Raw genomic sequence first — 13,270 nt, 5'->3', positions numbered from 1 at the left:
CAGCCTCCTGAGTAGCTGGGACTACAGGCACGCGCCACCATGCCCAGCTAATTTTTTGTAGTTTTAGTAGAGACGGGGTTTCACCATGTTGACCAGGATGGTCTTGATCTCCTGACCTCGTGATCCACCCGCCTCGGCCTCCCAAAGTGCTGGGATTACAGGCGTGAGCCACCGCGCCCGGCCCCAGGCTTTGTTTTTTAATCGAGATGGGGTCTCCCTATATTGGTAAGGTTGGTCTTGAACTCCTGGCCTCAAACAATCCTCCTGCCTCAGCCTCCCAAAGTGTTGGGATTATAGACGTAAGCAACTCTGCCTGGCTGAGAACTGGATTCAAACCCTTTCTCCTGCTCCCTTCTGCAGTGGCAGTGTCTGGACTGGCCCCTGGGGATGGGCCAGGCCTGGTTAGGGAGTGGAGAGAACTTGTTTTTGTAGTTATTTTTATTTTTTTTATTTTAAATCACTTTTTTCCTTTTAAAATTTAAAATTTTTTGGTGTCGTGACTCGGATACAAACTGGGGTTGCTGCGGGAGAGCAACTTGATTACTCCTCAAGGGATTATGTCCAGTGACCTCCTTGGGAGAGAATCATTCACTCATTCAACAGATACTGGCAGAGGCCATCATGTTTGCTTGTGCTAAGCACTGTTGAGACCCAGACTTTTCCCTGAGGCCCCATAGTCATAGTCTGGCGTGGGGGGGGGTGGGAGGCGGGACAGTCACAGGTCATAGAGATATTGGTCTGTGGAGGATACAGCCCCCACAGCCTGAGGAGCCCAGGTGTCCATATGAATTGAGAGGAATGAGTATGAGTTCCCTGGGATAAACCCAGGGAAGGGTAGAAGGTGGGAAGTGTGTTCCAGGGAGAAGGAACAGCAAACACAGAGACCCGGAGGTGTCCAGGCGAGCCTGGGGGTGCTCAAAGTCTGGGTGAAATTGGTCAGGGAGAGGGTGGCCGAGCAAGGTGGCCGTAGCAAGGGGCTTGGGAGGCTGTGATTAGAGCCTATGATCCCCCCGCAGGGGCTGAGAGGCACAGAGTGGTGACAGCAGGGAGGATCGTGGGCGGACTGGTGCTTTTAGAGGTTCCCTTGGCTTGCTTGCAGGGGGAGTAGATTAGAAGGCACAGCAAGGAGGGGCTGCAGCTCCCCCAGTAACCAAGCAGGACTGGGCATTGGCCATGGGGAGGGAGATGGCGATGAGGGGCAACCGTCAGGTTCTGGTGTGGGCCTTGGCTAGCCGGGGTGAGGGGGGGGAAGGGGGGCAGGAGGGGGTGGGGCGGGGTGCTGATGCAAACATGGGGCCCAGTGGGAAGCTCCCAGGCCTGCAGAAGGCTGGCAAAGCCATAGACCCCTGCCAGCTCCCAACTCTCACGCTCCGCCCCCCCACCCCGCCCCGCCTCCCTGGGGCTGCTTACTCTGGAGTCCGCACCTGGGGGACTGTGTTTCATTGGTGACACCATCACCACTGTTTTAATAAAGGAGAGGTTGTTCTTTCCTGCCGCTCAGCACAGACGCTTGATCAAACCAGTGGTACTCTGGGCGGTTTCCCATGCGGAGAGCTGGAATGGGCTGAAGAAACACAAAGAATCTCCTGACTCGGGCTTTCTGAGCCAGTATATGGCTGCGAAGCCTCACCTGTCTCTCCCAGAAGGGCTGGGTCCTCTGAGTCCCATTCAGCCTCCCCAGGCTCAAAGCCCATCAGGAGTGGCCTATCACCTGTCCTCTGAATCCTGGACTCCAGTGCTCCCAGAATTCTGCCATGGGGCCCCCAGCTCTGTCTTGGGTCTGACTATGTCCCCCAGGCAAGTTATGTCCTTTCTGGTCCTGCAAAACTAATGGGGGTGGAGGTGGCAGGGGAGGGCAGCTGGATCAAATAGCGCCTGAACTCCTCATGGCTCTTTCTGGGATCACTTCTCCGCTCCACCTCTCCTCCTGTGGCTTTCCTCCCTCCTCCTCACCATGCAGTCACTTATTCATTCATTCAACCTGTGTTCCCAGGAAGTCTCTTCTGGGCCCTGCCCTGGACGGGGCAGGCGATACCTGAGACTTCAAGATGATTCAAACCCAGTGTCTGCCCTAGGGGAGCTTCCATCCTGGTGGGGAAGGTAGACTATGTAAACAAACAACTGTGATTCAATCTTTGGCCTTAGGAGCCCTTGGGAGGAAGCTGCTACTGCCTGGGGGGTTGGGAGAGTCAGGGACGGCCTTAGAGGACAAGCCCTTTGCAATGGGCCCTGAAAAGGGAGGTAAACAAGGGTGGAGGTGGGTGTCAGAGGACAGTGGTGCCCTGGGAGGAGGGACTGCATCTGCAAAGGCATGGAGGCCTCCAAGGGCTGGGTGTGCGTGAGAAAATACAAGCAGGTCAGGGTGGCTGGTGCGCGGTGCTGGGAGGTTCTGGGACCAATTGTCAAGGGCCTCGAATGCCATAGAAAGGAATTTTTGTCCCCAGTATGCCATAGACTGAGAGGTGGGGGCAGGGAGGAGGGTCCTGAGAAATAAGAGATCTGCTGAGAGCTGTGATTCCAAAGTGTAGAGGGGGTGGACAGGAGGCTGGGAGGAGCATGGGCGGGCCCCAGAGGGGGCGGGGAGAAGCCATTGGGGGGGAGGGGCTCATGGGAGGAGGCAGGAAAGTGCCTAGGGGGATGACTGGGACTAGGTGTCCAGGAAGACTGTAACTCAAACCGGCTGGGCTGGAGACTGGGACCCGGTCAAGGGTGCCAGAGTAGAGGACACTGCCCCAGCCCAGCTGGCCTGGAGGAAGGGGTCTGAGACCTGCCCTTCCCTATGGGCTGGACATCTAAGAAGGGACGTATCAGAAAGGGGCTTTGGAGGGGGCAGTCTGCACAGGGAGCCCCAAGCCACAGATATGTCAATGCCGGCCGCCACGCTGCGGCTGTGTGGCACCTCTGTCTGCCCCTCACAGGCCGCCACAGCGCTGCCCATCAGCTGTGTCTTGACTTTCCGTAATCATCGTCTCCTGCTTAGCTCTGCACTCTGGGCCCTGCTGAAAACCCATGGGGGCAGGGGCCAAAGGTTTCTATAAAGTCCTTTTTTTTTTTTTTGAGATAGAGTTTCACTCTTGTTCCCTAGTCTGGAGTGCAGTGGCACTATCTCGACTCACCGCAACCTCCACCTCCCAGATTCAAGGGATTCTCCTGCCTCAGCCTGCCGAGTAGCTGGGATTACAGGCATGAGCCACCACACCTGGCTAAGTTTGTATGTTTAGTAGAGACGGGGTTTCACCATGTTGGCCAGGATGGTCTCCATCTCCTGACCTCATGATCTGCCCACTTCGGCCTCCCAAAGTGCTGGGATTACAGGCATGGGCCACCACACCCAGCTCTAGAAAGTCTTTTTTTTTTTTTTTTTTTTGAGACCGAGTTTCACTCTTGTTACCCAGGCTGGAGTGCAATGGCGCGATCTTGGCTCACCGCAACCTCCGCCTCCTGGGTTCAGGCAATTCTCCTGCCCCAGCCTCTTGAGTAGCTGGGATTACAGGCACGCGCCACCATGCCCAGCTAATTTTTTGTAGTTTTAGTAGAGACTGGGTTTCACCATGTTGACCAGGATGGTCTCGATCTCTTGACCTCGTGATCCACCCGCCTCGGCCTCCCACAGCTGGGATTACAGGCGTGAGCCACCGCGCCCGGCCTAGAAAGTCTTTCATGGGAGGAAAAAGTGAATGTGGGTCAACTCTTTCCATCCCTACATGTCGCTAGGCTGAAGTCTGCCTTAAGACTGCCAACAGCAGCAAAATCTCACTGAGCAGAGCAGTGAGGGAGCCCCATACCTCAGGGCGGTGGATGCAGGTTGGGGTTCTGCCCCCACACAGGGCAGGAGGCCAAGGGATGCGTGGATTTAGGGTTCATTCGGGATCTGGCCTGAACCTGGGAAATTCATGAGCCCTTCATTCATTCAACAGATGAGCCGTGTGCAGCACCCCAGCAATGGGGGCACGGCACAAGGCAAATCTCATCCTCTCGGGACTCACCTGCCACAGGGAAGAGGCAAGAACCAAGTAAACATGTCCAAGTCCTGCCTGGGATGACAAGGGAAGAGCGAAAGCGATGAAGAGGGGACAGATGGAGAGTGGGGCACGGAGGACAGACCCGAAGGCGGGAAGGAGGCAGTCGCTGGGGAGGCCTCAGGCGGGAGCGAGGACAGACGTGCGGGGAGGGCTAAGGGTCTGGGTCACCCAGGGTCTTACAGACTGTGGAAAGGCTGAGTGACTGGAGAGTCCTGGGCGTCGGCTCAGCTCTCTGCTGCAGGAAATAGCCTGGACTAAAGCTTGGACCCCAGAGTCGGAGACAGGGGTATGGATGGGCTCTGACCCCCTGTCCTACAGCCAGGAAGCTGGAGCGGCAGGCCTTGCCAGCACGTGGGCTTTCACCATGGTCCTGCTGCATGAGTTGCAGCTGGGCGACAGCACGCTCAAGCTGGCTGCCCCTGGACACGACTTGTCAACTTATCTCTGAGTGAACACAAAGCCCAGGGGACAGGTGGAGTGCCTGGGGCAGGGCCCATCCCGCTGGCCTCTCCCCTCTCTAGCCTCCATTTCCCCCTTTGGGGAGAAAGGCTGGAAGCAAGTGGAGGAAGGGAGGCTCGTGCCCCAGATAGACTCTAATGGCAGACCTCACACAGCAGGGCCAATGCAGGCGAGTCCCCGGCCCGGGGAAGTGGGACCAGGGAGAAGGTTAGGATGGAGAGCAGCAGGTGGGAAAAGGGTTTTCAGAGGCCACGCCCTCCCCATGGCTCAGATTGGGGAACTGAGGCCCAGGGCCAAGTGGTAACAGGTCAGAGGTATTGATGGAGCAGGTCTGGGCCCAGCCCTGTCTTGCCCACCCAGGTGCCCATATCTATGGGGAGAGACACCAAGTGTCCGTCTCTCGCGCAGATGACGTGGGCTGCGTGGTGCCATCGGAGTGCCTGCGGGCCTGCGGGGCTGAGGTCGGCTGCTCCAACATCGCCTACCCCAAGCTGGTTATGGAACTGATGCCCATCGGTGAGGCGGTGTGGGTGCGGGTCCGGGTGGGGGCGTGGAGTGGAACCTGGGGCCCAATGAGAGTGGGGGCTGCAGAGGCCACTCTGGATCCAGTGTGATGCTGGGTGACATCCAGATGGGCTGTTCTGCTCCTAATGGAGGAGACTGGATGCACTCATGATAGAAAACACTCGAACACCCACTGTGTGCCGCCACCAACCCCAGAGCTTCCCAGGTGATACACTGGCTTCCTTTTCTCGAGAACCCCTAGTGCTTTTAGTATCATCCCCATTTTTTTTTAGATAGAGTTTTGCTCTTGTTGCCCAGGCTGGAGTGCAATGGTATGACCCCCACTCACTGCACCCTCTGCCTCCTGGATTCAAGCTATTCTCCTGCCTCAGCCTCCCAAGTAGCTGGAATTACAGGCGTGCACCACCACACTCGGCTAATGTTTGTATTTTTCATAGAGACAGGGTTTCACCATGTTGACAATGCTGGTCTCAAACTCCTGACCTCAGGTGATCCACCCACTTTTGCCTCCCAAAGTGCTGGGATTACAGGCGTGAGCCACTGCACCTGGTCTATATCATCCCCATTTTAAAGACAGGGAAACTGAAACCCAGAGAGGTTAAACGACCTAGCCCAGGTCACATGGCAAGTAAGCTGCAAAGCTGGATTCTAACCTGATGCATCTGCCCACACATCCCAGCCTCCTACCTCGTGCTGTACCATCTCTTGAGAAAGGCCACCCACTCTCTCTTCTTGTATGCCCATTGGGTGCCAGGCACTTTACTAATAGTTTCTCATTAAGTGCTATGAGATAGGGTTGTTGGCTCCATTTTACAGATGGGGAAACTGAGGCAGAGAGAGACAGTGACTTGTCTGAAGTTCTACAGTGACTGCGACACAAACCCAAGACGCAAACTGCTTACTCTGCTAGGGTCAGGTGCTCAGGAACACCCAGTCCCCTACATCTGCAGGCATCAGTGTCTATCCTCTGCACCACCCCCTCACCCCGAGACACTGCAAGCCAACAGGGAGAACTAGGGGGCAAGTTTTGCTTTTTCCGTGTTTCTCGAGGTGGTAGCATCCCTGCCATTCTAGTGTGAAGTGATGAGTTCCCATCACAGGAGGTATGCAAATAAAAGCAACATAGCAAGGGGTGTGAGAGGTCAGACCCTAAGCAAAAAGAGGAAAGTTTCCTGAGCCCTTGCAGCCTGAACCTTTCCTCTACAGATTCTCAGGTGCTGGAGCTTTCCCTGGTCCCCTCGCGCTGACCCCCTCCCTCTAATCTTCTCTTCTTGAAAGCTTTTGGTCCCCCAGGTGAGTCCCACCCTGCTCTTTTCTCCTCCCTCCCTCCCTCCTGCAGAGCTCGGGCCCAAGGGAAGTGAGTGCACAGATCGGGGATCAGATCTTGGCTCTGCCACTCGCTGGCCAAGATATTTGGGGCATGCCACTTCCCTGCTTGGAGCCTGGGTGTCCTCATTTGTAAATTGGAGATAATGGCATCTACCCACCCTCAGCGTTGTTGCTGGGATTAAACATAATGACATAAGGAGAATGCCTGGTGCAGGCTTGGCCACGCTGTGGTTCCACCTTGGGGTTTCGCTCTCCTCTTCTGTTCTGGGCACGGGCACTCGCAAAGCCCCCAGGGCTGACATGGAGCCATTGTTGGGCTGCAGTCCCTCTCTAGGCTTTGAGTTCCTCTAGGAGAAGCGGATGGAATAAGCCCCAAGTTAATCCATCTCCATGAGCAACACAAGGGGGTGGGGCAATGTTTTGGGGAAAACCGTATTTCGACTCAGTTTCCTTTGGGCTCCATCCCAGTCAGCTTCTGACAAGTGAACAGAGGGCTCAGAGACGCCTGGAAGTCACACAGCAAATCAGACGAAGAACCAAGGCCAGACTCAGAACCCAGCCAGGCAATAAATGGCCGTGCCTTCAGGGCAGGGGGGCCTATGTCAGGCTTATCCTGGGACAGATGGGCAAGAGTTTATGGAGGTCAAGGAGGTACTTAAAATTGCAAGAGTCCTTAGAGACAGACTTGGACTAATCCTCAGAGAGGGGAGGTGACCAGTCTGAAGCCACACAGCACTGAGTGGGTGGGCGAGCATCCTTCCACCTTCTTTAGGGCTCCCCACCCTCAGGCCTTCCTGAGCCCACAACTCCCAGAAGGCTTTGCACAGCAATGCTCCCCGAACTGCCTAGGGGAGCTCTCACTCCCATTGTGGAGAACCACAGGGCCAAGGAGAGAGGGATCCACTATGCCTGCTGGGTCCTGCCATGCACGAGACTTGGCGGAAAATTCCAGAGCCTGGGCCACGGCAAGCTGGGGTGAGCTGTGCATCTGGCCCAGGGCGTGACCTCCAAGCAGAGGTCCCGCCTTAGCCTTCCTCTCCCACCCCACCGCACCCCAAAGCCCTGCCGCTGGCCTGCTGCGAGTCCCCGGGCCATCTCTTCCCCTCTCCGAGCTTCCATTTCCTCATCTGTCAGGCGGGTTAATCATGCTTTCCCGGGACGAAGGCATGGGTGTGAAAGTGCTTTGTCAACACCGGGCTCTGCAGAAAGGAGAGGCCTGATCGCAGCCTCAGCAATATGAGTCATTACCGTTCGGCCTGGGGTTGCCAGCGAGCCATAGGCGCCAGCAGCCAGCTCCAAAGGCCCCCCAGTTTGTCTTTGGCTTCCCCAGGCTCCTCTTTTGGGGTCTTGATCACCACCACCCTCCTCAGCCTTTCTCCCTCCTGGCCCTCCACCTGCAGGGGTATGTGAATGGTGGGGGAGCCTCAGGCAGAAGAGCCCAGGTGGGAGGGGCTCCCGGGCCTTGGCAAGGCCGGGCAGGGTCACGCCTCCTCCGTCCCACCCCAGGTCTGCGGGGGCTGATGATCGCAGTGATGCTGGCCGCGCTGATGTCCTCGCTGACCTCCATCTTCAACAGCAGCAGCACGCTCTTCACCATGGACATCTGGAGGCGGCTGCGGCCCCGCTCCGGGGAGAGGGAGCTTCTGCTGGTGGGCCGGTATGGGGTGGCGCCGGTACTGACTTTGAGGGACGCGCGGGAATTTGCCACTTAGAGAAAGGTGGATGGCAGGGCCAGGCGCGGTGGCTCACGCCTATAATCCTAGCACTTTGGGAGACCGAGGCGTGAGGATCATGAGGTCAAGAGATTGAGACCATCCTGGCTGACATGGTGAAACTCAGTCCCTACTAAAAATATAAAAATTAGCTGGGCATGGTGGCGCACACCTGTAGTCCCAGCTACTTGGGTGGTTGAGGCAGGAGAATCGCTTGAACCTGGGAGGTAGAGGTTGCATGAGCCGAGATCACACCACTGCACTCCAACCTGGTGACAGAGTGAGGCTTCTTCTCAAAAAAAAGAGAGAAAGGTGGATGCCAGGAAGGAGGAAGGAGAAGGGCCCAGTGTACCCCAACCACACACCCCTCACATTGCTCTCCTGTCCACTTCTGTGTGACGGCAGCCTCATCTGGGATGCGTCTCTGCCCCGACTGAGATTCCCTCCGCAGGGGCCAGCCCTCCCCTCCCCAGCCATGCTACAGATCGCTCTGTCTCCCACAAAACTGGGCCCCTAGCCCTCCTGATGGTTCCCTGCTGACCCACAGAGGGCCCCCGGGCCAGCACTCAGGACAGGCCACGCTTGGGCTGCCACATCCCTCAGCCTCCGTGGCCCTGGCCCCACTGAGCTCTGGCCTGTTTCCTCCCAGCCCGGCTTGTCCCCTCCCTTTTCACCGGGATGACTCACTCTGATCTGTCTACACTCTGTCTGTGTCGCCCTTCTCCGTGCAGTCCTCCCTGAGACCCTCAGCCAAGGAGTGAGCCCTCTCCCCTCTATACCCCAGGGACTCTTGCCAGATTCTTCCCACAGCACACATGGCCATTACAGGCCAAGAGGTCTCCCCAACACCCTTCTGCACATGTGTGAGCCCTTCAAGAGGACAGGGGCTGTGTCTGGGGAGCAGGTGGTGTTTGGTTACATGAATAAGTTCTTTGGTGGTGACTTCTGAGATTTTGGTGCACCCCCCACCTGAGCAGTGTACACTGTACCCCATGTGTAGTCTTTTATTTTTTTGAGACTCAGTCTCCTCTGTCGCCCAGGATGGACTGCAGTAGCGCGATCTCGGCTCACTGCAACCTCCACCTCTGGGTTCAAGCAATTCCCTGCCTCAGCCTCCTGAGTAGTTGAGATTAGAGGCGACTGACACCACACCCAGCTAATTTTTGTATTTTTAGTAGAGACAGGGTTTCACCATGTTGGCCAGACTGGTCTGGAACTCCTGACCTCAGGTGATCTGCCCGCCTCAGCCTCCCAAAGTGCTGGGATTACAGGCGTGAGCCACCACACCTGGCCCAGTGTATTGTGTTTTATCCCTCACACCCTCCCATCCTTGCCCCTGAGTCCCCAAAGTCCATTGTATCATTCTGTTTTTGTTTTTTTTTTTTCTTGAGACAGAGTCTTGTTCTGTCGCCGAGGCTAGAGTACAGTGGCGTGATCTTGGCTCACTGCAGCCTCCGCCTCCCAGGTTCAAGCGATTCTCGTGCCTTAGCCTCTTGAGTAGCTGGGGATGACAGGCGGGTGCCACCATGCCCAGGTACTTTTTGTATTTTTAGTAAAAACAGAATTTCACCATATTGGCCAGGCTGGTCTCAAACTCCTGACCTCAGGTGATCCGCCCACCTTGGCCTCCCAAAGTGCTCACAGGTGTGAGCTACTGTCCCCAGTGCATTCTGTCACTCATGCCTTTACATCCTCAGAGATTAGCTCCCATGTGCACGTGTCTGGCTATTTGTGCCCTCCCCACATCACCAGTCCCGCCCTCCTGTTGTCCTCTGAGCAGTGTGGCCCACACTCTGTTGGTCGGGGGTCCAGCCTTCTGGCACTTAGCTTGACCAACAGTGCACCCACTGGCCAGGAGCCCAGGGCACCCATCCTGGGGTGGGGTCTGCTCCAGAGCTCCAGGCAGCCATCCCGGGGATGCAAAACAGCCAGGATTCTGTCGGAAGGGCCTTGTTGGGACATGCCAGAGGCAGGTGCGAATGAGCTCATCCACGGGCTCATGGCTCCTCCAAAACAAGGAGCCTCCCACCTCTCACAGCGCAGGACACTTCCATGTCTTCGTGTCCTGCACACTCAGACTCTTGACCACCTCTCCCCGTCTGGCTCCCCTGCCTCTCCTCAGATGCTGTGTGGCTGGGGAAGACCCTACCCCTCTCTGACCATGCATCTCCTCTGCAGCCAGATCTTGCTCTAAGCCCCTCCATGCTCCAGCATTCTGGGCACTGGGACCTGGATGCCCTTATGCCACCCAGCGTGTGCCTTGGCCCTGGGACACTGGTAGCCCCTGTACTTGCCCAGTGGCCTTTGGGACCCCCACCCACTACTTCCTGGTCTCCTCACCCAGGCTCCCACCTGCAACCAAAGTCCTGACCTGGCCTCCTGCTGTGCCAGCTCACCCACCCACCCACCCACCCAGATGCTTGTGCCCTTGACCCTCCTTCCCACCTCTTCTGCCAAGTCAACCCCCCACCCCCCAGCCCTGTGAGCTTGGCGTTCAGCATCCCTGAGGAGCAGGGCACAAGGCTGTATGCTACAAGGCAGGTTGCTCACCCTCTCTGGACCCCAGTTCTCTCAGCTGCCAGCTGGGTAGAGCAGAAAGGGCCTCGTGCCAGGTGTCAGGCTGGCCAGCTCGACTTCCCCTCCCTCTGGCAGCACTGGAATACCCTCAACACCCCCAGCCTCTCAAAGCCGTCTCAGCTCCCCCGGCCCTGAATACCACCATCAGAGCGGCATCTCCTAGGCCCTGTGGGTCGAGGATCTCGGGCAGGGTGAAATGGCCCCACAAGGGCCTCGGTCAGGGAGATGCAGGGCTTACGGAGAGAAGACCAACAGCCGAGAGGCCTGGAGAGGAGGCCATCGAGGGCCGGGTGCAGGACCATACCAGTGACCACGATGGTGCTGTCCAGCTGAGAGGAGCCTGGGGAGCCATCACAGGCTGGGGGCCAGCGATGACCCTGCCTCTGGGCCCACTGTTCCGTCACTGCCCTCTCCACTCTCCCACCTGTGTTCTCAGTTGTTCATTGCACAAATGGGGCCCACAGCCTCCTGGAAACCCTGTGTGGGACTCAGAGAGATCTCAGACACCCCTCCTTGAGGGGTTCCACAGTAAGGGTGGCCGCAGCCCAGGGAGATGCTGGAGGGCACTGTCCACCCTGATGGTGTCGTGGGAGGGGGTGACATTCCAGGCAGAAGGAGCACCCTCTGGGTTTGGGGGTCCTCTGGCAGCCAGGTAAGAAAGCAGGGTAAGAAGGTGAGGTCCTGGCTAGAGTGGCCCCGGCCTTGGCACAGAGATGCAGCGTCTGGTGTTGGGTGGGGGAGCTGTGTGCAGAGGGCGGGGTGGGCAGGCGTTAATGGAGGTCCGCCTGGGCCTTTGATGAGGGCAGCGCCTGCCTGCCTGCCTGGCTAGGGTTTAATTAGCCTTAATCAAGGTGGCACCTCCTTCCTCCACCCTCTCCCTCAGGCCTAGAAGGGAAGAAAGGGAGGGAGGAAGGCAGACAGAAGGGGGGAAGGACCCACCCTAGCTGTACACATAGGCTCTGTCACCCCTGCCACCACGGCCAGGGTTCCAGCGAGTCACAAACCACCCACCTTGGGGGTAAGGAATACCAACTGTGACCCAGGACACAGAGGTGAGGAGCAGATGGATGCCTTGCCCCAGCTTTGTCCCCTTAGCTGGGTCCCACGCCCCCCAAGGCTCTGGGGTGGTCCCTCCCCCTGGAAGCCCTCCTAGATTGATGTTTCCTCTGGGCTGCTCCAGTCCAGCCCTGAGTGTAGGTGACAGGCTCATCTGTTTTCTTTGCTGGGCTCTGAATGCTGCACCAGGTCCCACTCCACCAGGTTGGAGATCCTCGGGTAGTGTCCTACGCAAGTGGCCACTTCACCAGTTGGATGAACAAGTGAAGCATGTGCCTGCTGTGGAGGGGGCTCTTGGCCTTTGGGAGAAGCGGGCAGGAGCTAATGTGCAGGGGAGGGGAGGAGAGGGGAGGGGAGAAGAGGGGAGGGGAGGGGAAAGAAAGGCAGGCAGTAAACAAGTAGATACCAGGTAAATCAGCCTGTAGTGGTTGGGGCAAGTGCTTTGAAGGAGAGACAAGACGGAGAGGCTGGGTGGCCAGCACGGAGCTCTAAGGATTGGCTCCACAGAGACCCCAGGGCAGGGAAGGAGCAGACAGCACTGAGGGTCAGGAGCTGCACCTGCAGGAGGCAGGGAGCTGCCAAAGAGTTTGGAGCAGGGCAGGACTGGCCAGGTCACTGGTGGCATGGCCCAGAGACCAGGGAGGAGGCTGCAGCTGGGGCAGCAGGGGAAAGATGAGAACGCAAGTCTTAGTGACCAAGGGAGGTGGGAGAGGGCTAAGGAAGGGCCACCCAGGCCGACCTCCGACCTCCGCCTGCCTTCCACCCACCCGCAGGCTGGTCATAGTGGCGCTGATCGGCGTGAGTGTGGCCTGGATCCCCGTCCTGCAAGGCTCCAACAGCGGGCAGCTCTTCATCTACATGCAGTCAGTGACCAGCTCCCTGGCCCCCCCACTGACTGCGGTCTTTGTCCTGGGCATCTTTTGGCGACGTGCCAACGAGCAGGTGGGTGTCGGGAGACTGTTCTCCCTGGGGACGTGCTACAGTCTGTTCCAGTCCTCCTCTGCTGCCTCTGGAGGGAGCCTTGGTCCTCCTCCGGTAGCCCCACATGCCCTGCCTCCCTCCTCTCCAGGGGGCCTTCTGGGGCCTGATAGCAGGGCTGGTGGTGGGGGCCACGAGGCTGGTCCTGGAATTCCTGAACCCGGCCCCACCCTGCGGAGAGCCAGACACGCGGCCGGCCATCCTGGGGAGCATGCACTACCTGCACTTTGCGGTCGCCCTCTTCACTCTCAGTGGTGCTGTGGTGGTGGTCGGAAGCCTGCTGACCCCGCCCCCACAGGGTGGTCAGGTGAGCCAGCCCTGACCCCTGACTCTGACCCCAACAATTTCTTACTCTAGTCCCATTCTGGTCCCTGACCCTCTCTGACTCCGAATTTTCTAGCCCTGGACTCCCTCACTCCATCTCTTTTTGAACTCGGCTGCCATCTTGCCATCCCCAACCTTTGATCCTGTGTGGGTCACTCCCACCCTGCCATCCCCCACCTCCATCCCTCTCCCCACTCATTTCTTACAGATTGAAAACCTTACCTGGTGGACCCTGGCTCGGGACCTGCCATTGGTAACCAAAGCAGGTAAGTGGGTGACCCTAGGCGC

At 57.8% G+C, this 13,270-nt stretch overlaps 1 protein-coding gene across 4 annotated transcripts in view; it reads left to right on the top strand.

The window, feature by feature from the left end:
• SLC5A10 (solute carrier family 5 member 10) overlaps nt 1-13,270 on the top strand; it is a 71,677-nt gene that overhangs the window by 57,955 nt on the left and 452 nt on the right. For 2 of the 4 annotated variants that reach the window (XM_037733566.1, XM_017514932.2), the window contains 5 exons: nt 4,890-4,997; nt 7,842-7,992; nt 12,454-12,622; nt 12,750-12,965; nt 13,191-13,248. In XM_037733566.1, the coding sequence (XP_037589494.1) occupies nt 4,890-4,997; nt 7,842-7,992; nt 12,454-12,622; nt 12,750-12,965; nt 13,191-13,248 (702 nt within the window). Of the gene's footprint in view, nt 1-4,841; nt 4,998-7,841; nt 7,993-12,453; nt 12,623-12,749; nt 12,966-13,190; nt 13,249-13,270 lie in introns of all 4 variants that reach the window. The other 2 variants (XM_037733564.1, XM_037733567.1) reach the window with 2 other exon arrangements.

Source organism: Cebus imitator, unplaced genomic scaffold (genome assembly GCF_001604975.1).
Source record: "Cebus imitator isolate Cc_AM_T3 unplaced genomic scaffold, Cebus_imitator-1.0 Scaffold538, whole genome shotgun sequence".
Classification (NCBI taxonomy): Eukaryota; Metazoa; Chordata; class Mammalia; order Primates; family Cebidae; genus Cebus; species Cebus imitator.
This window is presented reverse-complemented; position numbering and strand designations above follow the sequence as displayed.